Genomic DNA, 26851 nt, shown 5'->3' on the forward strand with positions numbered 1-26851 from the left:
AGTGCTGGACTGTGGAGGGGTGGGAACATCCAGCTCAGGCTCTCAGCAGCTTGCTGAGCCACGTGCTGGTCCAGGCATGTGGGCGGAGCCCGACTTCAGTGTCGCAATCTTGCCCGAGCCTGGACCTGTGTTCTGCCTAATAGAGTCCGCCCATCAAATAGTGTCCGCTCCGTACTGCGCATGCGCTGTACGGAGCAGATGAAGCTTCGGAAAATGTCCGAAGCTGAACGGCGCCTGCGCCGTGAGTGGAGGTGGTAGCCCCACCATCCAAGCGGACATAGGGTTGTGAATTTTAGAGGGCCCCTCGCGGGCGAGCTTCGCTCGGCTCTTTTTTATTCTAACTCTATGTCCACTTGGATGGTGGGGATGGAACCTGGACTCGCGGCGCAGGCGCCGTTCATCCTCGGCAATTTTCGGAATCTGTGTTCCTGTGTACTGCACATGCGCAGTACGCAGGGGACACTATCTGATGGAGGACGCTATTTGACAAGACACCGGCTCTGTGACGGCAGCAGACAGCGGACTTCAGCCCCCTGTCTGCTGAAAACGGGTCACAGGAGTCCAGAACAAACTGCACCCCTGTGATCAACAGGAGAGAAGTAAAGCCAAGCAGGCTTTGGCTGTACGTCTCCTTTAATTCAGATAATAAACACTTCGGCTGCATTTACACCTGAGCGTTTCAAAGTCCCACATTTTTACAGCGTTTTTTTGTACAGGTCACCAATGTAAAAAGTTGAAAGACGCCTGTAATCTGCCCCAGAGAAGCTTGTGTCCTTTTTTGAGCTTGGGCGTTTTTTTTCAGGCATTTTGCTTCATAAAACGCTCAGATGTGAATCGGTACCATGGAAATGAGCTGAAAACGCTCCGGTGTGACTGGAGTCTAAAGCCTCATACACACGGTCGGACTTTGTACAAACTTTTCCGTGGACTTTTGTACAAAGGGCGTGGTCGACAAGTTTGTATTGCATACACACGGTCGGACTTTTTGACAACAAACACGAACGTAGTGACGTCACAACGTACTGATGCCACTTCAAAAGAGGACGTTCAATGACTCCAGCGCCACCTTTGGTCAACTTCTGTATTGTTGTCTGATCTTTTGCATTGGTTCTGAGCATGCGTGTTTGTACCTTGTACAAAAGTCCGATGCTTTTGCGTACACACGGTCAGACTTTGCTCCATCGGACTTTGGTTGCCAGAAAGTTTGTCCGTTCGCACAGCCAACAAAAGTCCAATGAAAACAGAAAAAGTTTGTCCGATGGAGCGTACACACAGTCGGATGTTGCTCCAAAACAGCTAATTTGCATGTTTGTTGTCAAAAAGTCTGATCGTGTGTATGGGCCTTCAGAGAAGAATGGAGAACATGTGTGATAAGTGTGCTAAGTACATACCTCCCAACATTTTGAGATGGGAATGAGGAACACCTACTAACAAATGTATGTATATGCCACACCCCCCCTTAAAGGAGCATTAAAAAGGTTAATTAAATATTTTTACCACAACTATTCCCTTATATTGGCCTTTAAAATGTACAAATGCAGCAATTTAGCAATCAGACGAACGGTTTAGTGCTGGCAAACACTTTTTGAAAGATAAAAAGTGCATTTTATATACAACTTTACAGATAAGAGCAAAATGAGGGACAAATGAGGGACAAATGAGGGACAAATGAGGGCCATTGCTCCAAATCAGGGACAGTTGGGAGCTATGTAAGTACAGAGATGAAGAGCCATACTCCTCTATACTCCTCTACAGCTCTCCCCACCACACACGTCTCCAGCCACTTACAGAACTCGGCCAATCAGTGTTCGGTGGGCGGGGTTATACAGACGCCGCGAATGTTGTAATAAAACGCGGGGACGCAAGTCACGCAAGATTTCCAAGATGGCGGCGGCCAATGAGGGTGTCGGTGCCTGCGGTATAAAGAGCTCGCACCTCGGGATCCCGGAGGCCGTGTTTGTGGTGAGGGCGCGGTGTACGGACGGACATGTGTGGTGTGTGGGGGGCGGCGGCTGTGGACGGTTTTTGTACTGAGTGCTCCGTGTCCATACAAGGAAGACTCTCTTGCCTGCCCCGTACTGCGGAGCGCCCCTCCTCCTCCTCCCCTGTACAGCACATGGCAGCGCCCCTGTCCGCAGACGTGCCGGGGGAAGGAAGCTTTGTCCCTTAGCAGTGTGATTTATAAAGCTGATTAGTGACAGAATTGTTGCTATGGGTTACTGAATTGTGTACATTTCCAGCCATCACAAGGCGGAGGTGAAGACGTATCCTTGCAGCCAGACATTTACTAATCCTCATATTTATCTTCTGGGACCTCATCTCCTCTTTGGGGACAGGCAGCTCCTTCAGGGGAGCTGAGAAATGAGCTCATCAGTCTTCTGCTGAGTCTTCACTGTCCAATCAGCATTCACCAATACTCCTTAAAGTGGTGTTGCCACCAAAAAATAAATTGTTTGAAATTCTTAAAAAAAAAAATTGGGGAAATATTTTTTTTTCTCACCTCTAATTACCTGTTGCTAGGGGGTCCCTCGTAGTCTGCCTTCTTTCTTGCCCGGGCTGGTGACATCACTTCCCCTCGTGCCGCACAGTCACCTGGGACCTGTCACGTGTCCCGGATGACTGCGGCGTAACTTCGCGCCCTGCACCGCATGCGCAGTGGGTGCCCAGCTGTTCCGCCGCTTGACCGTTCTTACGGGCGGTGACGTGGCACTCCCACCACCCTCCGGTGCTTCTACCGACTTGCCGCTTCCGTCTGATTTGGAGACAGGATCCGCCGGCCCGGGATGTTTACCGTAGAGATTTTCGGGCGGACCAGGTGATCGCCGGAGTCTCTATGATCATTCGAAAGGCCGGGAGCGATGTTAGGATGCCCGGCCTCCAAATGATCATGGAGACTCCGGCGATCACCTGGTCCGCCCGAAAATCTCTACGGTAAACATGCATTCAAACAAATGGCGCTGCCTCGGCTGGGAAGCTGAGACGTTTTTTTTTTATTTCAGGCTTCCCAGCCTAGAAGTGAGATGTGGGGTCTTATTTGACCCCCTAACTCACTGTAAAGAGGACTGATCATGCCATATTCATATTACAGGGATGTTTATATTCCTTGTAATAGGAATAAAAGTCATGAAGAATTTTTTTTTTTTTTTAAGTGTCAAACGAAAAAAGTAAAATTAACAATAAATAGAAATAAAACATTTAAAGCACCCGTGTGCTCGCAGAAGCGAACGCATGCGTATTTTATTACAGCACAAAACTGTCCCCCCCCCCACCCAATAAAGTGTTTGAAAAATTGCTGTGCAAATACCGTGCAAGATAAAAACTTGCATTAACCGTCATTGTATTCTCTAGGGCAGTGATGGCGAACCTTGGCACCCCAGATGTTTTGAAACTACATTTCCCATGATGCTCCACTACACTGCAGAGTGCATGAGCATCATGGGAAATGTAGTTCCAAAACATCTGGAGTGCCAAGGTTCGCCATCACTGCTCTAGGGTCTTTGCTAAAAAACCTATATAATGGTTGGGGGTTCTATGTAATTTCTTAGCAAAAAAGATTTTTACATGTAGGAGAGAAATGTCAGAATTGGCCTGGGTGGCAAGTGGTTAAACGATAAGTTCATTGTTTGATGACAAAAAAATAAAAAATAAATTTTCTGAAGGTAACAAATGTGCATTTATTAATTTTTGTTGCAGGAGCCTGTATGTAAAGCATTGCATCAGCAGGTTATCAGTGTAAGCTGTCTGCCCATACCTTTTCACGCTGACAGAATCCATGAACTAGCAAAGCTTAAAAGGAGGGGGGGGGTGTAAAACTGACTCAACATCAGGGTTTTACCCCTAATTTTTATGTGCGTATACACCCTAAACGTGCCACCATTGAATGCAACTAAGGGCTCATTCACAAGTGCAGCACTGCTGCTTCTTTGAAAAGAATTCCAAGTGTGTTTGACAGGTAGTGGAGGTGATATGTTGTCTCCTCACCACCTGATTTAAATCCATAATTTGCCGTGCAATTGTGACATGGAAGTATGGCAATTAGAGGTTTAAATCAGGTGTGAGGAGGCGGCACTGTGCCCGGTGATCTGTGACTTCCCCCAGGTTGTTCAGGTAGATCTCCACCTCTTTAAAGAGGGATTCCACCCAAAAATTTTTTTTAAAAGCCAGCAGCTATAAATACTACAGCTGCTGACTTAATAAATGGACACTCACCTGTCCCGGGTTCCAGCGATGCCGAGGCCGATCAATCGCTCGGCTCTCGGCTGCTGTCGCCACCATTCTAGGTGAGGGAATCAGGAAGTGAAGCGAATCGGCTTCACCTCCCGGTTCCCTACTGCGCGAGCCGCGCCGCGCAATAGGAAATCTGCGCGCTGTCACTGGGACCCGTGTGTGTCCCAGCAGACAGCGCGGCAGGGCAGGAAATGGCGTAGACTCCCACGGGAGTCTATGCCCGGAAGTGGGTGTAAATACCTGTCTTTGACAGGTATCTCCACCCCCCTTCCCCCTGAAAGGTGTCAATTGTGACACCGGAGGGGGGGAGGGATCCGATCAGCGGAGGTTCCACTTTAGGGTGGAATCCCGCTTTAAGGTTGCTTACCCCCTGCTGTTAAAGGATATGTTCACCTTTAAAAAAAAAAATAACAATACATTTTAAACTTTTTGCAGGTAAAAAAAAATGTGCAATTTAATTTCTTTTTTTTTCTTGGAGCCTACAGAGCATTGAACCTGTGGTCAGCAGATTGTGGGTGCAGCGCAGGATTCCTGCAGATTGTCAGTGTACCTCTTAGGTTAGATTCACACCTATGCAGTTTTAGTGCTTTTTGTATTTTGCAGATTTGCACTACAGTCCATTTAACACGGTTTCCTATGGAACAGGATCTGCAGTGCAAATCTGCAAAAAGCAAAAAAAAAATGCCTAGGTGTGAATCAGGCCTTAGAGGGAGATGCACACTGACAGGAAAAGACAATGAATTACCAGAGTGCTTAACATGGTAGTTCATTGAGAACTACAAGCCAACAGCTGCAAAGGCTGTGGCACCTTGTAGTTTCCCATTCACAGAACTCTGTGAATGATTAATGCAGCTGAGCGCGCCCCTGCATGGCCGTATTAGTTTCAAACCGTGACAGCGAGTGAGGGAAGAAGATGCCAGCTTGGGGGGCGGGGGAGGGTTGCAGCTGCTGGAATATGTTACATGTTCCATAAGAGGAACTTATCCTTTATCTACTTCCTGCCAGCGCTATTGCTGAAAGACAAGTACAGAACAGGCATGGTTTGCAGAGAGGGCGGTCATGGATGTCCTCCAGTAATCGGGCTGCCCTGCAGCGTGCAGGCACCGCGCTCTGTGATTGCAGAGTCCTTTGGAGTCAGTGGATCTCAGATCGAGGTAAAGGTCCAGTCACAGCGACCCTTTGCCATGTGATCAGCTGTCAGCCAATGACTGATCACAGGATGTAAACACGAGCTGGATAATGGCTTTGATTTCCCCCATACTGACAGCTTGAGGAGACGAGAAGAAAGCAGATAGCCGACTTATGTTAAAGGGGCATCTGCACTGATTATCAGTGCCTCCCTATCAGTGCAGCCTCGTCTGTTCCACCTATCAGTGAAGGTGACTTTTTTTTTTTTTAGCAAAAAATAAAAAACCCAGTGGTGATTAAATTCCACCAAAAGAAAGCATTGTGTGTTAAAATAAATGATAAAAATGTAATGTAGGTACAGTGTTGCATGACTGAGTAATTCTCATTTCAAAGTGCAGCAGAGCTGAAAATTGGCCTGGGCAGGAAGGGGGTGTGCTGAATGCTTTCACTTGTTGCCTTGGCGTATAGACATGGCAAACCATTGCAGCCCAGATATTTCGCTTACAGCGGACCTTCGGTCATTTTTTTCCGCCCTTGTTGTTTTAACTTTGGATAGTAAAACAATTCTTTTTCTGCCAGTAAATACCTTATATAGCCAACTTCCTGTTCCTTGTCTGAGGAAAAAAGCCTAGGCTTATGACATCATGCACAGCTCTCTCTCTCATGAGTATGTCATCCAAGGACTGATAAGCTGGCAAAAAAAACAAAGTTTCACTAACCTCTGAGATCTAGATCCCTCTCCCAAAAGCTTTGATATCGTTTTTAGGAGAAGTATTGAAAATTAAAACTGTTGATCTTCCATAAATCCTGTAACTCTGCGCACTGAAATGAACAATTTTATCTGCTTCTTGGATATCTGCTGTGAATCAGAAAACACCTCCTCCCTATGTAATGAAGAGGCTGAGGTGTTTGTAATCATATCAGTGGAGCAACCTAGGGCAACAACACTGCTCTTCTATAGCTATGACGCAGTGTGTAAGCTTTGACACCCTAGAGCAGGAAGTGTTGCTGGCAGGTTAAGCTTGTGAAAAAAAGACTAATGCAGCCACCATTTCAGACTAAAAATACCCCAAGGGTTTAATTCTACTTTACCACACTGTGCACAATAAACAGTCCACTATAAACTTTGTTAAAATTCTTACCCCAGCGCTTGCAGTTTACAGCTTTCAATGCTGCTGGCTCTTGCTCTGTCAGCGCTGCTTCTCTGAACTTCTGGTGTCCAGGAAGAGTGACTCCACATAGGATACTGAATTAGAAAGGAGCCATCGTGAAACAGGAAACTTTAGGGGAAGTGATCATGGCACCAGATTAAACTGAAACCTAGGCAATAGCGCTGCATGATTAATTGTTAAAAGAGCGCAATCTCGATTCAACCCCCATCACAATCTTAACCTGACATTTCCTTGATTCTGTGCAGAGCTGTAAAAAAAAAAAAAAAAAAAAGTGTTCTGTCGAAAAATGCCTCCGATGGGTCTGCTCATGAGCAGTACACAACTGATCAGCTGGAGCAAGGTCCACACGGAGCATGAGAAGATTGTCGGAGGCAGTATCTTGACGATCTCCTAAGGCCTAAGCGATGAGGGGGAATGAAATTGTCAGATTCTGCCTCACTGTTGCAGGGTGGGTTCTTAACCACTAGAGATCCGCGCTATAGCCAAATGACTGCTACAGCGCGGACCTCCTTTGCCGGGACTACGTCTATTGACGTCGTCCCGTGCACGAGCGGCCTGCGCGCCCCCTGAGGGGTGCGCACGGCGCCCTCTGTGATCAGCGAGGCTATTAGACTCGCCTGATCACGGATCGAAGCAAGGGGTCGATCCCGACCCCTTACCACGTGATCAGCTGTCAGCCAATGACAACTGATCATGTGATGCAACGGAGCCGGTAATCGGCTATTTTTCCTCCTCGCGCTGACAGTGCGAGGAGAAAAAAAAGAGCCGATCACCGGCGGCCGTGATCGGGACATCGGTCCCGATCACAGCCAGCTTACCAGTGCCCACCTGCCCCCTGCCAGTTCCACTTCAGTAATTAAAAAGTGCCCACAATCTGCCTCAACAACGGTGCTGCGCCCTAGTGCCACATATCCGTGCCCATCAGTGCGGCCCAGCAGTGCCACCTATCAGTCACCTATCAGTGCCCATCAGTCCCATCTATCAGTGGTACCTGTCAGTGCCACCCATCCGTGCCATCTTATCTGTGCCCATCTTTGCCCATCAGTGCCGCCTTAACTATGCCTATCAGTGACCACCAGTGCCGCCTCATCAGCGCACTTCAATGAAGGAGAAAAATGACCTGTTTGCAAAATTTTATAACAAACTATTAAACATGTTTTTTTATCTTATTTTTATTTTGCATCTTTTTTTGTTTAGTAAAAAATAAAACTCCCAGCTGTAGTTAAATACCACCAAAAGAAAGCTCTATTTGTGGGAAAAAAATGATAAAAATTTCATTTGGGTACAGTGTTGTATGACTGCGCAATTGTCATTCAAAGTGTGTCAGCGCTGAAAGCTGAAAATTGGTCTGGGCAGGAGGGGGGTTTAAGTGCCCAGTAAGCAAGTGGTTAATGTACTGAATGGCGTGTTTTCTGTCTGTTGAACTGTGTCTAAGGGCGAGTTAAAATACAAACACAACACACCCACAGTCCACCCCACAATAGCAAGGAAGAATCTGACAATTACATTCTCCCTTGGTGTTTAGCAGATCGTCGGCTAATGCCTGACAGTCTGCGCATGCGCAGTGTTGACGTCATGCCAGCTGATCAACCTATAAGCTGGAGTGATGTTAGGCATGAGCAGTACGCATCGGAAGCATTTTTCGATGGAGGGCATTTCTCGATGGAACACTGGCAATGTTTATCAACATTCCTCAGCGCTGGGAGGTGGAGAATAGGTGCACTGTATCTTTTAGATCAAAGGAATGAACTTCTGTGTGTAAATAAGGTAAATTTAACCACTTAAAACCAAACCTTTTTCTGAAATTGGTTGCTTACAAGTTAAAATCAGTATTTTCTGCTAAAAAAAAAATATTTGGTACCCCCAAACATTATATAGATATATACATTTTTTTTATTTTAGCAGAGACCCTAGAGAATAAAATGGCGTTGTTGCAATATTTTATGTCGTACTGTATTTGCTCAGCGGTCTTTCAAACATATTTTTGGGGAAAAAAAATACAGTAAAATTAGCCCAGTTTCTTTTGTATAATTTAAAAGATGTTACACCGCGAGAATGGTGATCTTTATTCTAAGCAAAAAAATCGTAATTCTCTTTTAGCAAGAATCGTGCAGCTCCACTAGGCAAGGATTAAAAAGAATGAGAAAACCGCTAACTTAGTAAGCGAATCAATTTGGTGCCAAAAGTGCTTACAAGGAATTAATATCCCTTTTTAAGGACTGGTGGGCTGATGTATATTAAAGCGGAGGTCCACCCTAAAGTGAACCTTCCGCTCATCGGAACCCTCCCCCCCTCCGGCGCCACAATTGGCACCTTTCAGGGGGGTGCAGATACCTGTACAGTACAGGTATCTGCACCCACTTCCAGGATAGCTCTCTGTGGAAAGGGGCGTAGATTACGCCCCTTTCCGCAAGTGCCCCGCTGCCTGCTGGGAAACACACAGATCCCAGAGGCAGCGGGTCCATCCTTATTGCGCAGCGCGACTCGCGCATGCACAGTAGGGAACTGGGAAATGAAGCCGAAAGGCTCCACTTCCTGATTCCCATACCCAAGATGGCGGCGGCAGCACCCGAGAGACGATCTAGAGATCGGCTTCGGGTGCCGACATCGCGGGCGCGCTGGACAGGTAAGTGTCACTATTTTAAAAGTCAGCAGCTGCAGTATTTGTAGCTGCTGGCTTTAAAAAAAAAAAAAAAAAACGCGGAGTCCCGGCGGACTCCCGCTTTAATTGTAATCCTTAGGCCTCATGCACACTGGACGTTTTTACAGCTGCTGTTTTTGGCTTCAGGTGTTTATTTCTGCAGCCAGTAAAGTCCTCAGCATGTTATCCTATGTGTCCGTGCGCACGTAGGCTGTCATCGGTAGTTTTTGGCAGGAAATAATCCCAGAACTAGTGGGTTTTAAAAGGAGTTTTTTTTTTTCAGTTGTAAAAACCCTCAAACTCTGATAAAAGCTTAAAAACACTGAAAAAGGTGGCTATTTGGCATATATCACCGCTTTTGAGTCATAAGCTTTTGTGGGAGTATAGTTTTGCTAAAAAAAAAAAAAAACGGTACTGTTCCACAAAACGCTACAAAACTCACTTTACAGCTAATGCTACTGATTGTTTTTACAACATCCAGTGTGCATGAGGCCTTATGCTGCTACCGATAGTAAAAAGATGGGACAGTATATATCCCATTTACTTTTTTTTTTTTTTTCCATTTCTTCAGTTTCTTTCTGGTTTCCATGCCTAGGCAAATGTCATACATTCCAGGATTGGAATTGTTACTCTATGCACCAATTTATAGTAACATTTATTTTTCATTGTTTATTACCCTAGCTTTGTGGCTGCTCAATCAATTTTTCCTGAAGAAGCCCATCCCGGGCGAAACATGTTGAGAATGATTTGCAGCTTGCCTTTTCTTCACTCCTCTTGTTTGGTGAAAAATGGGATTAAATACAAATATGCTTTTTCTTGCAAATTGATGTCAAATCATCGTTTTTATGAATGTTTAAATTATAATTGTGTATAGTATGAATAAAATTGTAATATTTTATACATTAAGATTCTTTTTGTAAACATTTTCTGATACGATACCGTTAAAGTCCCGGGGGTTGGTGATTCCCCAGCCCTCTTTTGGCCCCTTTTTTTTTCTTTGTTGTATTCATACATTCCAGGAGTCTTCAGATGTGGAGGAGTAGTTTTCTCAGCTAAGCCCACCCTCCTGCCTCCATGACTGAGCTAAGGGCAGATGGATTCCAGGAAGTAAATGTTACATCAGTCATCTGCCCTTACTCAAGAAGGCTGCAGCCAGTAATGCTAGGGGAGTGTTTTTCAAAGTTATTTCCCAGCAAAATAAAGCATGGAGACCTGCTTGGATGTGTTTGCTTTGACTATTTAAAAAAAAAAAAAAAAAAAAAGGTTTGTGGCGCTCAGATGAAATGTAGTTCCCAGTGCTCCTTTTTTTTTTTGGGTGGGGGGGGGGGGGTGTTTTTGAGCAGTAATGTGAAGAAAATTAATCTTTCGGTTTCTGATCTGTTATAGGAAGATGTGGATTCATTCATGCAGAAATCTGGAAATGAAACGGCTGATGTCGTTCTTAAGCGATTAGATGAACAGTATCAGAAGTATAAGTTCATGGAATTAAATCTTTCTCAGAAGAAAAGGAGGTGTGTACTCTTGCAGACGTATGTGTTTTTTATTTTTATTTTTTATTTAAATTTTGACATTTTTTTTTTCTTCTGGCAGACTAAAGAGTCAGATCCCAGAAATTAAACAGACATTAGAAATTTTGAAGCATATGCAAAAGAAAAAGGTAACCGTTGTCTCTTCCAAGCAATGTACTTATTTATTTTATGTTTCTTTGTATTTTAAATGCTTTTTTTATTAGAAAGTTTTTAAATTGATAACAGTAAAGTGAAGCGCGTATAGATTGGCATTGAAACATGAGTTGCTCCAATACAATACAATACAATACAATACAATACACGACTGACATACAACTGCATACAATAGGTATGAGATTGAGAGACACCTCAAGACATCTGACATAGTGGTAAACGGTCACAAAACCATGTAACCACTTTTAGTGCCGCTCAAGGTGCTCTGCTGGGGAAAAACAAAAAAATCCCGTGGCCTTATATTAGTGTAAAGGCCCATACACACAATCAGACTTTTTGACAACAAACATGCAAATTAGCTGTTTTGGAGCAACATCCGACCGTGTGTACGCTCCATCGGACAAACTTTTTCGGTTTTCATCAGACTTTTGTTGGCTGTGCGAACGGACAAACTTTCTGGCAACAAAAGTCCGATGGAGCAAAGTCTGATCGTGTGTACAGAAAACCATAGGACTTTTGTACAAAGTACAAACAGGCATGCTCAGAACCAATGCAAAAGATCAGACGACAATACAGAAGTTGACCAAAGGTGGCAGTAAAGAGCAGAAAAAAAACACGTGATTTGGTAAAAGTTGGCTGAAAAAGTCCTGCTGTGTGTATGCAATACAAGTTCTGGGCCGACGCACTTTGTACAAAAATCCAAGGGAAAGTTTGTACAAAGTCCGATCGTGTGTATGAGGCTTAAAGGTGCAGGCTGTCTTGTGCTTGATCCAGAAAGCATGAGGGGGATGAGGGATACTGTACACCCACTAGCTCAACCAGTAGAGAGGAAGGTGAATGGCCTCAGCCTTTATCTCCTAAGCCACACCCCTCTGGTGCATTTCACACCACAAACGCTAGTCCTAGAGAATAACAGTGTATGGAGAAATTGTCTGGTGGCAACTGCGGAACAATATGTATGAAAAGTATAATTAATGCAGGAGGCTTGAGTCCAGGCCTTGCCAACATGCCAAAAGGGGTTATTGTTGCCCAAAAGAGTGTAGTGTAGGCAAGGAGAGAAGAATGGCTTCATCCAGTTAAAGTAGGGGTGATGAGGAGAGGAGGAGGTGCAATGACAGGCTGGACACTGTATATCAATACTCTAACTTAAGAATTCATAACAAGATAAAGGGAAAGGAAGGTATGGAAAGAAAAGTGTATAATTCTACTACATGTTCTGGATTGTCCATTGTTATGTCTTTTTAACGCGATGTCTGCAGGTTACAGCCCTACTGTAGGCCAGCAGATTAACCACTGCTCACCCAAGGTACGTCCTGGACTTTAAGTTGGGATATCTGACTGATGCCTGCAGCTACAGGCATCATCCAGATTTCATCTTTTTCCCGCTGGTGATTCCCTGCAATGTAAGAAAAATCATACTGTCAGCTTGATCATTCTTACAGGCGGCACAAGAGGCCGCTCTCCGGTGCTTCTACCGGCTCGCCTATGCGATCGGGCTGCTGGAGAAGGAATCCCTCAGTGCTAGAAGTTGAGCCTAGAGATTTCCAAGGGACAAATGGTCCCCGGCAATCTCTGACTTTCGGAGGCCCGGGCACGATGTAGACCCCACATCTCTCCATAAAGAGGACCTATTATGCACTATTCCTATTACAAGGGATGTTTACGTTCCTTTTAATAGGACAAAAGTGAGAAAAACAAATTTTTTAAAGGAAACGTGTAAAAAAAAAAAAAAAACCTGCTCGCACACAGAAGCATAAGTATGTTGTGCCCACACATGTAAACGGCGTTCAGACCGCACATGTGAGGTATTGCAGTGAAATATATATATGTGTGTTTGTGTGTTTGTTTTTTTTTTTTTTTTTCTCCAATGGTGTATTACAGATCTCCTAATAATTTTAGATCGGCCTAGAGTTCAGCTTTAAGGAATGCTAATCTAGAAATCTTACATATCATTTTCCTGGGTTTAGATATTAAGTGTATGTTTAACTTTTAAGTGAAAACTTTCTTTTTTGACAGGGCACTACAGGGCCAATGGAAACAAGGTTTTTATTGGCAGATAATCTATATTGTAAAGCATCGGTACCGCCTACAGACAAAGTCTGCTTGTGGCTTGGGGTAAGTTTAGAAGAAAGGCAAATATGTCTCCTTGATGCTAAGATGTTTATAAAATGTTTGCACTTTTATGTTGTGTTTAAAGGGATGCCGTGTAATGTTTACTTCTTACAGCTGTTCTATTATAAACCGCATTAATCATCTATGGTGAACTTCAAAGCTTTTAGGAAACATTTGGCCACATTTTTGACTGCTCCTTTTGTGAAAAGATGAATGTAATCTTTTATAAAAGCTTTTCTCAGACTGCAAAGGGCCGTCTTCTTTAGGACCACCTGAACAGCCTCTGTGTTGAAAAATAACTGGACATTTTGAAAGTGAAGTAGAATAATGACAAATCAAACCAGGCAGGACTTCAGTGATGCAGGTTTATCAACTGCTGGGAACATACAGGTTCATGTTCAAAGTATTACAAGATGCAGGTCTAATTTATAGTTTCTTACAATGCAAGCATATTGGGTACAATATGATTGGTTGCTAAGATCTATGTCTAATGTAACCATAATTTTGACACCTGTCATGCCTTCATTTCCAGAGTTCCTATGTTTAAATTATTTATACCTGGTTTTGTCTATGGTTTTACCCATTAAAATACTTGTAGAGACAGTATGGCACCCAGTCATGTTAAATCAAATCCTCCTTGTCCTGATAAGACTTTACCAACTCACGGCTACCAGATTTATAACTTTGAGAAAATTAACTTGCAATAACCCCACCTTATGTGTTATGTCTTATAGTTTTCAACTATACAATAATATATGTATTCATATATTGGTTTCAACAAACTGCTCCAACAAAGTGCTTATATTAGTATGATCAATACAATGAAATATTAATCAACAATATAAAGTGCTTAGTGCAAACTTATAAAATTGAAGTCATATAAAGCATGTGTATAATATGGTATGCTGAACTTGTGCAACTTGTAATGTGCGGATCCTGGTGACCCTCCGTGCTCCCATCCTGGGTCCTCACTCGCCTACAATATTTTAATTCGCCTGGTATATGGTTAGAGTGTCGCCTTCCACCAATGACTAGGACTGCTGGATATGTTCTATGTATAGGTGAGGATATCGCCTTTTTTCTACTAATAAGCTACGAGATGTCGGGTATATCCAATATCCAGGTGAAGGTATCGCCTCTACAACTCTCCCAGTGATCAGATATCCATATTGTAGATGTATGGCAATGAAGAGAAAAAAAGTGAATTGTGTAATGCTACCAAATTTATTTGTTAAAGGTAAAAATCATTACACTTACATCACAGATTTAAAAACCTGCAAAAAACGCCACCTTGGCCTGCAAACAACCGTCACTAGGTCTCCTTTGCTTGACTCGTTTTGCCCCTCCGAATGTGAGGGGCGAAACGCAGCAAGAAAAGACCTAGTGACGGTTGTTTGCAGGCCAAGGTGGCGTTTTTTGCAGGTTTTTAAATCTGTGATGTAAGTGTAATGATTTTCACCTTTTTAACAAATACATTTTTGTAGTTTTACACTATACACCCTTTTCTCTAAATTGCCATACATCTACAATATGGATATCTGATCACAGAGAGTTGGAGAGGTGATACCTTCACTAGGATATACCTGACGTCTCATAGCTGATCAGTGGAAGAAAGGTGATATCCTCACCTATACATATCCAGCAGTCCTAGTCATTAGTGGAAGGCGATACTCTACTCTAACCCAGGGGTGCCCAACCAGTGGCCCGGGGGCCACATGCTGCCCGTGGAGCCCTCTGATGTGGCCTGCGAGCTCCTGCTCTGGGATGAATTAGAATAGAATACTAATAGAATAGTAAGTTTATTACTAAAACCACAGTGTATATATGGACATATCTGTTCTGCAGTGGTTACTGGGCTGCTTTCAAACTGATTCGCAGGTGCAGAGCACTGAGGGTTACCTGCATTGAGCCATTAGGCCCATTTCACACGGTCAGTCCCACCCAATTGGACCCTCCATTCACCTCTAAGGAGTAGCAGATGTAAATGGACTTGTGTCCATTTACAAATGCCTACCTCCAATCCGATCTGCGAAAAAGAGTGGGCTCTATAGAGTGGAGTGGGCTGCCATGCACCCTCTCCGCTCATTGTGGCCCACAACCGGTTACCAATTTGTGTAGGTGGCCCCCGCTCTTCAAAAGGTTGGGAACCCCTGCTGTAACCCATACACCAGGTGATTTTATAAAGATTATTGGAGTGGGGCGGGGAGCACGCAGTGTCACCAGGATCTGCACATTACAAGTTGCACAAGTTCTCTCTCTCTCTCTCTTATGATTGCATTAAGCACATTATATTGCTGTTGATCATATTAATATAGGCAGTTTATTGTTCAGCGCAGCATTGAGAATAATATTCACATTTATTCATTTGGTTTTTTTTTTACCTTGCACTACAGCAGCAGCCCGTAAAAGTTATTTACAATTCATTTGTTTCTATTTTATTTTGATAATTGTCTCTGTAGCGCGGGTATTTCTATTATTATTATTTTTAACTCTGATTGCTGTATAAATGCCAGTGGTCCCAAAAAGTGTCAAGTGTCTGCTCTGTCCTCCGCAATGTCGCAGTCCTGATAAAAATCGCAGATCGCCTCCATTACTTGTAAAAAAATAAAATAAAAATAAATGCCCTATTTTGTAGACGCTATCGCTTATTGTGATATATTTATTATGTTTTATTTATTTTTTTTAACCAAAAATATGTAGAAGAATATAGGCCTAAACTGAGGATTTTTTTATAAATATATTATTTATTAAATCTATCTTTATTATAGTAAAAAATAAATTTATATATATATATAAATCAAATGCCACCAAAAAGCTCAATTTGTGGGGGGGGGGGGAGGATGTAATTTTTGTTTGGGTACAGTGTCGCACGACCACGCAGTTGAAGTTAAAGCAATGCAGTGTCATATTACAAAAAAATGGCCTGGTCAGGAAGGGGGTAAATCTGGGGCTGAAGTGGTTAATGTAGTTAATTTTGTTTGGGGATGTTTGAAATTGTACACTTTCTAAAAGCTATTTTTTTTTTTTTTTTTTTTTTTTTTTTGCACAACGCATTTTATACACAATACAAAGTGCTTGCAGCTTATTGTTCTTGGTGATTAAATGTGTAATTTTATATTTCAGTTAAGGGGGTTAGAATATGAATATCAGAAGCAACAAAAGTGTAAACCTTGTTTATAGTGGGTTGTAAACCACTTGAAATGTGAACAAAGTATATCCCTCTATGGTGTGTACATGTATCAATCCAGAGCATGAAATGTCATGAAGTGTCTGCTGCCTGGTTCCTTAGCTATCTGCATGAGCCACTTCTGACAAGTTTTCTGACACCAAGAAAAAAAAGTGATAAGGGAAGGGAGCTCCAGCACACAGTCTGTGATTTACAGCCTTGGCTCTGTCCCTGTGTGCTTTATGAAGAGGGGTGTGTCCCCTTCCATCCAATCGCGCTATGCTGCACTCAGTGAGAGCTTCAGCTCCCTACCCGCCACTTTCTGAAAGCTCACACAAGCTATGTAAATTCTGGACTTTGAACATATGTAGTGGAGAGAAGACTGCAGATAAACACAACTTATGTAAGATTTGTTTCATCTCTGTATCACCTGAGGCTAGTCGTTTAGGGTTTACAACCACTTATTAGGTTTGTATTTTTACAATGTACTTTTTGTTTAACAATTATGTTTTTTTTTTTTTTTTTTTAAGGCCAATGTGATGCTTGAATATGATATCGATGAAGCTCAGGCTTTGCTAGAGAAGAATTTGTCTACAGCCACCAGAAACCTTGAGTCCACAGAACAGGACCTTGACTTTTTGCGGGACCAGTTTACTACAACAGAAGTCAGTATCCTTTTGTGGTGATGTTAAATTGGTGGTTTTCAGTTGGTTTTACTTGATTGAATAGTAGCTGTTAGACCAGTGTGAAGACTGACTGTTTATGTAGGTAACCATGATAAGGTAGAGGCATTGATGAAATGAACCCGTCTTAAAGTGGTTGAAAAGGTTTTTTTTTTACCTTTTTTAAAAGTGATATTAAAGTTATTTTTTTTTTCCTTCAAGTCGTCTTTTCAGGGCAGCAACTGAGAGATGGGGCTCCTCCCCACCTGTAAACGGCAAACACAGTGTCCACCATTAGAGTTTGCACATACCTGCATCAGTTCTTGTGTGGTGTGTTTGTTTTTTGTTTTTTTCCGGTGCCATCTTTTCAGGAGGTGTTTGAATGCTGAGGGGGACAACAAACCCAGGTGCACAGCGATGAGGTCACTTCTGGCCAAAGATGGACAAACAGGAACCTGGATACAGTATCTACTCTGGGAAGAAATGGAGACGCAAGCCGAAAAACCACGTGGAGAGGTATGTGTCCACCAATACCTCTATCGGGGCGAGGCAGGAAATCCATAAAAGAGCACCTGGCAGGAGGTTGTTGGGTAATCATGTCGGAAGCTGCAACGCCCTGCAGATCCCGTAAGCCAGAGCAGTGTTTCTCAACCTCAGCCTTTAAGGCACCCGAGCAGGTCCTGCTTTCAGGATTTCCCTCAGATAAAGCCGCTGCTTTAGTGGTGATTACTAAGGCAATGAAACTGATCAAATCACATGCAAAAGGACTGAGAACTGAAGTTGAAACACTGAGCCAGAGCATGCACATGACACCTCTGTACACCATCGGCAATAAAACATAGGTACCCGTTTGCTGAAGAGGACACGCAAATTGGGCTAAATGCCCTAAGTTAGACGCATCACTGTCAAGAATAGCAAACAAGTCAAACCTCTCATTTTGAGGATTTCGGTACATTAAAAAACCCCATGGACAAGACGGCTAAATCACTGCTAAAAAGGGCATGGGAAGCAGGCGCATCAAACCTCAACCCTGTGATTGCATACACATGCACTGCAAGAACCCTGCTGCTATGGCTAAACTGGCTGCAAGAACCCTTAGGGGATGCCCCAAGAGAACAGTTACTAAAAACCATGCCCATCCTCGCAAGGGCGGCAGCTTTTATAGCAGATGCTTCTGCCGAGGCGGTCAAAACCACAGCAAGGCAATGGCTCTCATCATTCATAGACAAATGGTGAGAAATCGCCACAAACAATTTTTTTTTTTTTTTTTTTTTTTTTTTGTCCTTTTATACAGTAGAACAAGGTTATACCATAGGATTTTTCAACACTCAGCTAACCAGCTATTTGGTGACTGTCTCTGAGGTGTAAAAAGAGAGTACAGAGGGGTTTCTGTCCTCCTAGAAAACCTACGAACACAGAAAATCATTGCTGTGGTGCCACAGGACGAACTAGGCAACGGTTTTTACTCTGACATCTTTGCCAGGAAGAAACCATCTGGGAAGTACAATCTAAAACCCCCCAACAAGAAAATGAAAATGCAAAACGTTTTGGATGGTATCCATCTATTAAGTAAGAAACTTGCTACTGCCAGGGGCCTTTATGGCAATGTTAGATTTGCAGGATCGCTACCTGGACATACCAATAAAGCGAGATCACAAGTTTCTAAGGTTTGCGATACAAGGGCCAAAGGCCATCTTGCACTTCCAGTACACCTCCTTTTCTTTTGGCATTTCTTCAGCACCCAGGATTTTCACCAAAATCCTGGCGGAAGCACTTATGAGTCTAAGACTAAAAGGAATAGGTGTCATGCCATACCTGGGCGATGTCCTCTTTCACCAGCACAAAAGAAATCCTCCAATTATGTATCAATTATCTCAAAAGTTTTGGGTGGATAGTAAAGGCATAAAAATCCTAACTAAGCCAAAAGGTAAATTTACCTAGGGTATGTGCTGGATGGAACAAAAACAAAGAATGATCTTTCTACCACAAGACAAGATGGTAAGGATAACGGAAGAGGTTGAGACCTTGTTTCCTCAACGCAGTCACCATCAAAAAGCATGAGGGTGCTGGGCCTCATGACCTCCTCTATATACCGGCCATCATGTGGGTGTGCACACAAGACCATTATAGAACTTAATCCTGGCTCAGTGGGACGGGAACCTGTGATCCATGGACTCTTGGATCACAATCCTGCAAGCAGTCATATTGTTGCAATTGTGGATCAAACCATACCTATACAGCCAGGGGCACTTGTGAACACAAACGTGATCCACATCACCACAGACGCCAGCACCTCAGGCTGGGTAGTGCACTTAGAACATCTGGCTCAAGGCACTCAGAGCCAGGACTGGTCTCCTCCCTCATCAAACATGAGGGAGATGGAAGTGGTGCATCTAGTACTAAAATCCTTCCAAGCGTTGATCAAGGATAGACCTATTCAAATACAAACAGACAATGCTACAGGAGTAACTAAAAAATCACATCTCTCCGCCATTACTATTATAAAAAAATAAAAATGCCATAAATCTTTCCCATAGTTTGTAGATGCTATAAGTTTTTTTTGAGCAAACCAATTTATGTGTTTTTTTTATTTTTTTTTATTTTTTTTTTTTTTTGTTTTCAAAAATTGCAGCTCCTTCTTTTTTTTTTTTTTTTTTTTTTTTGTTTGCGCAAAAAATATAAAAGCCGCAGAAGTGATCAAATACCACCAAAAAGCAACGCAGTGCCAAATTGTAAAAAGTGCTCTGGTCAGGAAGGGGGTAAAATCTTCCGGGGCTGAAGTGGTTAAAGATCATGAGCAGTCAGCCGCACCTCCTGTTACCATACAAAAGAGAACTACTAACTCATGGGCCAATCCAGCACCTGAACATCAAAATACTGAAGCATTCTAGCCGGGCTCCTGAAAGGATAATGTTAAAGAACAAAGACCTATCAGACAAAGTGGTGAATACCATCTTGGCCAGCAGAAAGTTGCTCAAGCGATATACGAAAAGGTTTGTATCTCAGTGCTTGAAGAGGACGGGGGAAAAAATGATTCCGACCATTTTGGACTTCCTACAAGATGGTGCGGACAACAATATATCTCACAACACATCGAGGGTACAGGTCGCAGCCCTATCCTCCTTCCTTGATGTAAGACTAGTGGAAGATCCGCTCATAAAGCTCGGTGAAAAAATCGAAACCAGCGAGTTCTAAAATTCCCCTTGTGGAATCTATCTATAATATTAAAGGGGTTCCTCTCTACTCCCTTCGAGCCCAGATGAACACTCTTGAAACCATACTGTACGATCCTATTAGACAAAGTAATCCTCTCGCCTGACCCAGCTTTTCTACCGAAAGTCCCCTCTATGTTCCACAGGTCACAGGACATTATCCTACTTTCCCTCCGAGCTAACCTCCATAGCAACAAGAGGGAAAACGACTCCAAATTAGATGTCAGAAGAATCTTGATGGCTGACCTGGAAAAGACCAAAGACTGGGGGAAGACTTCCTCGTTCTTTTGTTTTATACTCAGGAAAAAATAAGGGTCAAAAAGCATCAAAGAGCTCTATTGCACAATGGACTAAAACGGTCATCGCACTGGCATACCTGTCCCAAAGTCTACGTCTGTCTGAGGGAATCACAGCCCACTACCAGAGCATGGGCCTCTTCCTTTGCAGAAAACGCAGATCTGTAGGACAGCATCGTGGTCGAGCTTTAAAACCTTTGTAAGGCACTATCGTATTGACTGCCTGTCCAGCCAAGATGAAACTCTCAGTAGAAACGTTCTCCATGCGGTAGGCCCTCCCTACTAAGTATTCCTTGCTACATCCTCAGATGCTGCCCTGGAAGACGACTTGAGAAAACAGTTGGGTACCTGGTAACTCCTTTTTCTAGGAAGTCTTCCCGGGCAGCAACTGCCCCCCTCCCCCCTTTTTTTGGGGGGGGGGGGGCGGGGAATTATTTGTTTTTTGGGAAAAGGCATGTTGTTCCTTCAGTACTTTTATATTATATATAGGTATGTGGACATTTTGTTTCCTGGGAGTAGCCCTATCTCTCAGATGCTGCCCTGGAAGAGTTCCTAGAAAAGAAGTTACCAGGTACCTAACTCTTTGGTGTGTGTGTGTGTGTGTGTGTGTGTGTGTGTGTGTGTGTGTGTGTGTGTGTGTGTTTTTTTATATGTTCTACTTGCCTGCTCTGTGTGGGGGTTTTGCACAGAGCAGCGCAGATCCTCCTCTTCTTGGGTCTCCTGGCCCCTCCCCCCCCCCCCCCCCAGCGAGCGGCTTGCTATGGGGGCAACCGAGCCGCTGCTGTGTGTGTTCTTTCAGACACCGACCCGTGGCTCGGCCTTGCCCCCTCTTTTCTCATTAGCTCACTGACTTTGACAGCAGCAGAAGCCAATGAGGAGGGTACGTCCCAGACAGCTGAGACTCTCGTGCAACATTGTTGGATTGCGATGGAGCTTAGGCAAGTATAAGGGGGGCTGCTGCACACAGAAGGCTTCATATCTCCATGCATGAAGATAAAAATCCTTCTGCTTTTAGAACCACTTTTACATGCTTTCTCTGCATTCAGGTAAAAAAATGTCATGTGCAACTACCCCCCCTGCTCTTCCTAAATACTTAAATAAAATATTAGCGCACAGGAGGAGCCAATATCATATAATCCCCAGCAGCTAGCAACACAATGCCTCTCTGGGCAGGTTAAACATTTCATCTAAAACGAACAAAAAAAAAAACACCATTGAGAGTAATGTCCCAATATTCAATCAAAGTCTTTTAATTGAATATAAAATATTACTCATGGGATCCTCACCATATGGATAGACCCTTCCTGAAATCGGGTCCAATAAAGCTTGCAATATTAAATGTGCACCTAAATGCGGTGAGAATACAAAGAGAGGAAGCAGATGAAATAAAAGAACAAGCCAAATTGGCTTTTTTTAATTTATTTTTTTCCCATCTGCTTCCTCTCTTAACGCATTCAGGTGCATAAGAAAATAGATTTTATTCTATGTTTAATTGAGAGAATTATTGGGATGTTTTTTCCCTAAATACTTGCCGGAGCCTGATCTCGGTCCAGTGCTGTGCCCCATAATGCTTTGCTGTCAAATGCACCACCTGAGGTCAAAAGGACTGTGCCACAAGCCAAATGTATGGCAAGCAGTTGCAGCATAGTAATTCAATACTAAATCAAAAAAAAAAAAAAAAAAAAAAACTCCATGCAGTAGACAGCAGGATTGTCTCCTGGGAAGCTGCTGTTCTACTGCCCTGTGATCCCCCCCGATGGCTTCTCAGAGGGCAGTACAATTTGCTGCCTGTGTGAAAGGGGCCTAAATAGATGTGTACCTTTTGGGCCCTATTAGCTCAATTTCAGTCTGACGTTAACTGTATATTGCTTCAATTGTCTTTATGTTTTCATAAGCTATTTCCTTAACAAATCATCCAGATATGGCTAGAGTTTATAACTGGGATGTAAAAAGAAGAAACAAGTCCGATGGCACAAAAATCAAAGCGTAGTTTTAAATCTTTCCAAGTAACCGTAGTTTTAGATAGGCCCTCAGCAGACCTTTGGGATGGGATTACATTCTCCTTTTTTTTTTTTTTTGTCTTTCCTCTTTACCATTGATCTTGAAGCGTGCACTTTTTTATTTATTTGTTTAATCCAATTTCATGCATGCCTCAAGGTATACTGGTTTTCAGTAGAAATGAGCAGAAGAATCTTTCATCTTGCAATTGCCTAAATTCAGACTGGATAAGACCATGTACATGAGCTGTTGGAATGTGTCGCCAGCTACTTGTAGTTCTTTACATGCCATGTCTGTATGCGCCAATAAATCCACTAAGGGCTGATGGGTTGTTTTTTTTTGTTTTTTTGTTTTTTCCCTAGTTGCGTCTTATTGCAGGGGATTGAGTAGAACACATCTTGCATGGGTTTCCTAGGGCTGTAAATTTGGGCCCGTCTGTTTTGCACCCACCTGGAGCACTGCGGGTAAAGAAAGGAATGGTGTTGTGATCCAGCTGTTTAGACTGAGTGGTAGTCTGTGAGCACTGGTATACCTAGCCAATGCTTTGTTTGCTCCCGATTCACTAAAACACGCACAGCAAACAAATTTGTGTTTTGTTTTTTTTAGGGGTCTGTGAAATTGTTGAAGAGGTCTCCAGTATGACAGATACCATTCTCAAAGTTGCTGAATTGGTTGCATCCCTAGCATAAAATCAAATCATGTACTGTAAATTCATTGCCCCTAAATAATTTTAGAAAATTGAAGGCCTGGGGAAGCATTTAGTCTAAAGCCAGTTTGTTTATCCTGGGAAACCCCTTAAGGAACAAAAAGGAAAGATTGGTATATTCTATATCAAATTTATAAAGCAAATCCTAGAATAGTTGCAGCTTTTTAAAACGACCCTTTCCTTTATTCTATTCAGTCATACTTTGAGAAGTTCAGCTAGAAAACCATTCTTTTTTCTTATGCTGTTTAAAGAGCTTTTTAGTCATCAAGGTCCTGCCAGCTCACGTTTCTGCTCGGAAGTTGTATGCACAATGCTCAGCTCGACATAGTGATGTCAAATGCCTTGTTCTTAGGATCTGTTTAGGTGTGCAGGCTCCTGTTCTGGTTCCTGCCAGGTGATCATGGACTTGTTGAGAAGCACCACATTTAAAGTAATCCCAAGGAGGCCTTCTTTTAGAGTTTTGTATGGGGTCTGTGAGGGATCACTTCAAATATGCATATGCTTGTTGGGAGTTAACTAAAATGAAATGTGAATTTGCAGGACCCTCGATTTAATGGTGGTATAGTTCGAAAGGAGGGGGAAAGGTCAAATGTACAATATATTCATGAACTTGCTTGATTTGTGTTGCATGTCTGGGGAGTTTAAAATGGCCTGTATGGGTTAGAAATATGTGGAACTTGTTTTTGAGGTTGCATGCTCCAGGCCTGTTCTTTACCCATCCTTCACTACTTCGTGAGCCACTGGGCAGGAATAAGCGTGTACAAAAGTATTCCGGGTCAGTGACTGACCATGTAGAGCAAATATATTGGACCTGGAGCATCAAAAAAAAAAAAAAATACTGTTCCCATGGTTTTTCTTGGCAGATTTTCGGTAAGATATTTTATTTGCACGTTTTTTTTTTTCTTTTTATAAATGCAGTTCTCTTCACAAGCACTGAAATTATTTTATTATTTTTTTTTCTAATGAGCAGCGAAAACAAGTATACATCATCTACATATAAAGAAAACATAATTTAACACACGTCTGGAATTTTCAAGCGTATAGAGAATAGGCATGTAGCACTTTTTAAAAACTAAATATTGCCACAAGAGCACATTCCTTATATCTGATGCCAGCAACCTAAGGATACAAAGTTGCTTCTTTTCTTATATAGGGCATGCTGTGATATGTAGTACTTTAATGGTTTGTGAGGTGGACAGATGTTTACTGTGCAGGCCTTATACATCTTTAGTTTTGGAAGACAATCACACTTCAGGAAATTGCTTCTGCTTCATGCTTCCCTACATCTCCTGATATATATTTTTTCGCACACAATGTTTGATTTGCTAAACCACGACTTGCATTAAATCTCTACATAGTCACATTAAACCATCCCATTATTATGGCCTTTTTGTTCTCAAACTGGTTTTGTAGTTTTTTTTTTTTTGTATTCTATTTTTTTTTATTCTGCATTGTAAAAATTATGAAATTGTTGCTATAAATGTTGTGTTTTCTGTTATTTAAGTTTAGGATCTTTTACATCAATGTATTTGGAATACCACCTGTCTAAAATGTTAGATTCCCTAGATGTCTTCACCACATTTTGGTTTCGGTTTTAGGTAGCTGAGCCTTAGTAACACTGCAATGATTGTACCAGATATACACAAAACAACTTTTGACAGTTTGACTTTGGATTTCCTCCTTTAACATGCATTTAGTAAATAAAACCTGTAAACTGTCTGCTGTGGCCATTTGTCTCCACTTTCTTAGATCCAATTTTTTAATCGCTCATTTGAATGTCCTAAAATTTTGTTGATTTTATATGAGCGTTTTAAAGGGCTTATCTTCATCTTGGTCTTATATTAGTATAAACTGACACTACTTGGTGCTTGTAAAGTCAGTACAGTGCTAGAGATAAATTGGTAAGTTCAGGTACAGTCTGCGGCTATTTACTGTAACTATTTCAAGTAGAACTAAATGCAAAAAGCTTTGTTTTTTTCTAAAGTATTGACAATCCCCCCTCCCTTGACTTATTTTTTTTTTTTTTTTGTACACGCTTCCTGTGTTTGGCATAGCCTGTAGATATTTGAACTTCTTGGGGATGTGTGTGCATTCCAGCAGCAACAAAATCTGTTTTATGGGGGTGACTATGGCAGAATGTGGTAGTACAAAGGACATTTTATATACAGAAATGTTTGGGTTTAGCTGCACTTTACAACACCCTTATCGGTACCTAATGGTGCTGACAGCACTACAGTTCCTGTGCATACCCTTAGGTGGGCTCTGCAAAAAATCCTCGGTTGTTGTAACAAGTACGTTTTTCACACTACCTAGTTGACGTTGCCTTTAGTTTGATCAGAGGCTGCATATTTTTTTTTTTTTTTTTTTTTTATTTTTTTTTTTTTTTATTCTGTAAAGACATGTTTCTCTTGTATTCACCAACCGACACAGCTCCTCTCTGTAACAAAATGGGTTGTTGGCCCTATCACTAGGAGATACTAGGCAAAGTTGTAATACAACACTTCAGAACTCTTAGTTGCGCCCAGGGGGGCGGTCACTTAGGCTACAATCCCCCACACTCTGCACTAACAGCCTCCGTTTTATTTTGCCTAGTGAAGGAGATAGACCTAGGAACCCTGCGGGCCCATAGGTCTGTGTTTTGTTTTTGCGCAAGATGAATGATCCTGTGATCTTCTATCAACAGCCGGCTGGGTGACAGGCTGGTTCACTTATCCTTGTAGTGTCCCCAGTCCGGCCATCGAGCGTGTGCAGGTCACAGCTACAGCTCGGCAGGCTACGACATACCTCAGCTCCAGAGGTGGTCGGTGAGATCTTATGCTCCGGGGCATACATATGACCGGGCTACTGATGTCTGCGTCACAGTATGCCAGGCCAGTAACTTTCCCTGTATTGATCAGGAGTTGGCTACAATTGAATGTCTCCCAGCTCTTCGGGACTGGTAAGTACAGCTCTCCCAGTCTCGGCAGGGTTGAGCAGCTGGGCATTCCCCAGAGGTCGGTTCGGGAGCCCCCTCACCCCCTCTTTTTTTCCCCTGTCCTGATCTCCCCTCCTGTGCATGGATACTGAGCTGTGTGTGTGTGTGTGTGTGTGTGTGTGTGTGTGTGCGCGCCCCTGGGCTCTCACCTGGGTTCTGGCTGACTGGGGGTGCCTGGATCATGAGTGCTTAAACTCCCGGGAGGTGCCTGTGAGGTTTGCCCCTGTGTCGGTGCAGCGCTGTGTCTCTGCCACATGTTTTTTTTCCTGTCTCTCATGGCGCTGGCTGGCGGCCATTTTCAGCGTGGGTAAAGGACAGCATGCTTCTGGGCTTCAAGCGGCCATTTTCCCGGTGTTTCCCTATCAGGACACTGGCGGGCATTTTCTTGAAGCCGAGCCACGTTTTTTTGTGCCCTCAGCTTCCTGTTTGTCATTACAGAGCACTGGACAGCCTTGCATGTAGTCTGAGCACGTTTTCAGATCACTCAGCGATCGTATTGACGGACTGCCACCGACACAGCTTTGGTTCCTCTGCATCTGGCAGCGCTAGGGGTCCAGAGGCACTGCTGTAAAACAGCGCAGAACTCCTCAGGGTGGTGAGTCCGGCGGGTTAGAACCCCCCAGTCAGCAGCAGCAAAGAGGGTGGGACTGTCACTGTCCTAAGTCCCCTTCGGGTGGCAGACAGGGTAGGGTCAGCATGGCTTCAGAAACTGGTGTTTCTTCCCCCGAAATCCAGGCAATTGCAACCGGGCCACCTGCGGATGGTGCAGTCCCCATGGACACCCTGACGGCGGTCCTCCAATTTGTTTGTTGCCAAGATGGAGGTGGTGCTTGGGGAAAAAAGGTGCTAAAAAGCGCCCCCGTCCTCTGGGGAGA

At 43.1% G+C, this 26851-nt stretch overlaps 1 protein-coding gene across 1 annotated transcript; it reads left to right on the top strand.

Annotated features, from left to right (window-relative positions):
• The first annotated feature begins 1822 nt into the window (after positions 1-1822).
• On the top strand, positions 1823-22621 carry VBP1 (VHL binding protein 1). Its single transcript, XM_077478825.1, has 6 exons — positions 1823-1962; positions 10555-10679; positions 10759-10825; positions 12867-12965; positions 16659-16797; positions 22218-22621. Exons 1-6 carry the CDS (start codon positions 1885-1887, stop codon positions 22286-22288), a joined length of 579 nt encoding a protein of 192 aa, XP_077334951.1. The 5' UTR covers positions 1823-1884; the 3' UTR covers positions 22289-22621.
• Positions 22622-26851: the final 4230 nt, after the last annotated feature.

Source organism: Lithobates pipiens, unplaced genomic scaffold (assembly GCF_037356315.1).
Source record: "Lithobates pipiens isolate NorthernLeopardFrog02 unplaced genomic scaffold, aLitPip1_a1.2 Scaffold_1, whole genome shotgun sequence".
NCBI lineage: Eukaryota > Metazoa > Chordata > Amphibia > Anura > Ranidae > Lithobates > Lithobates pipiens.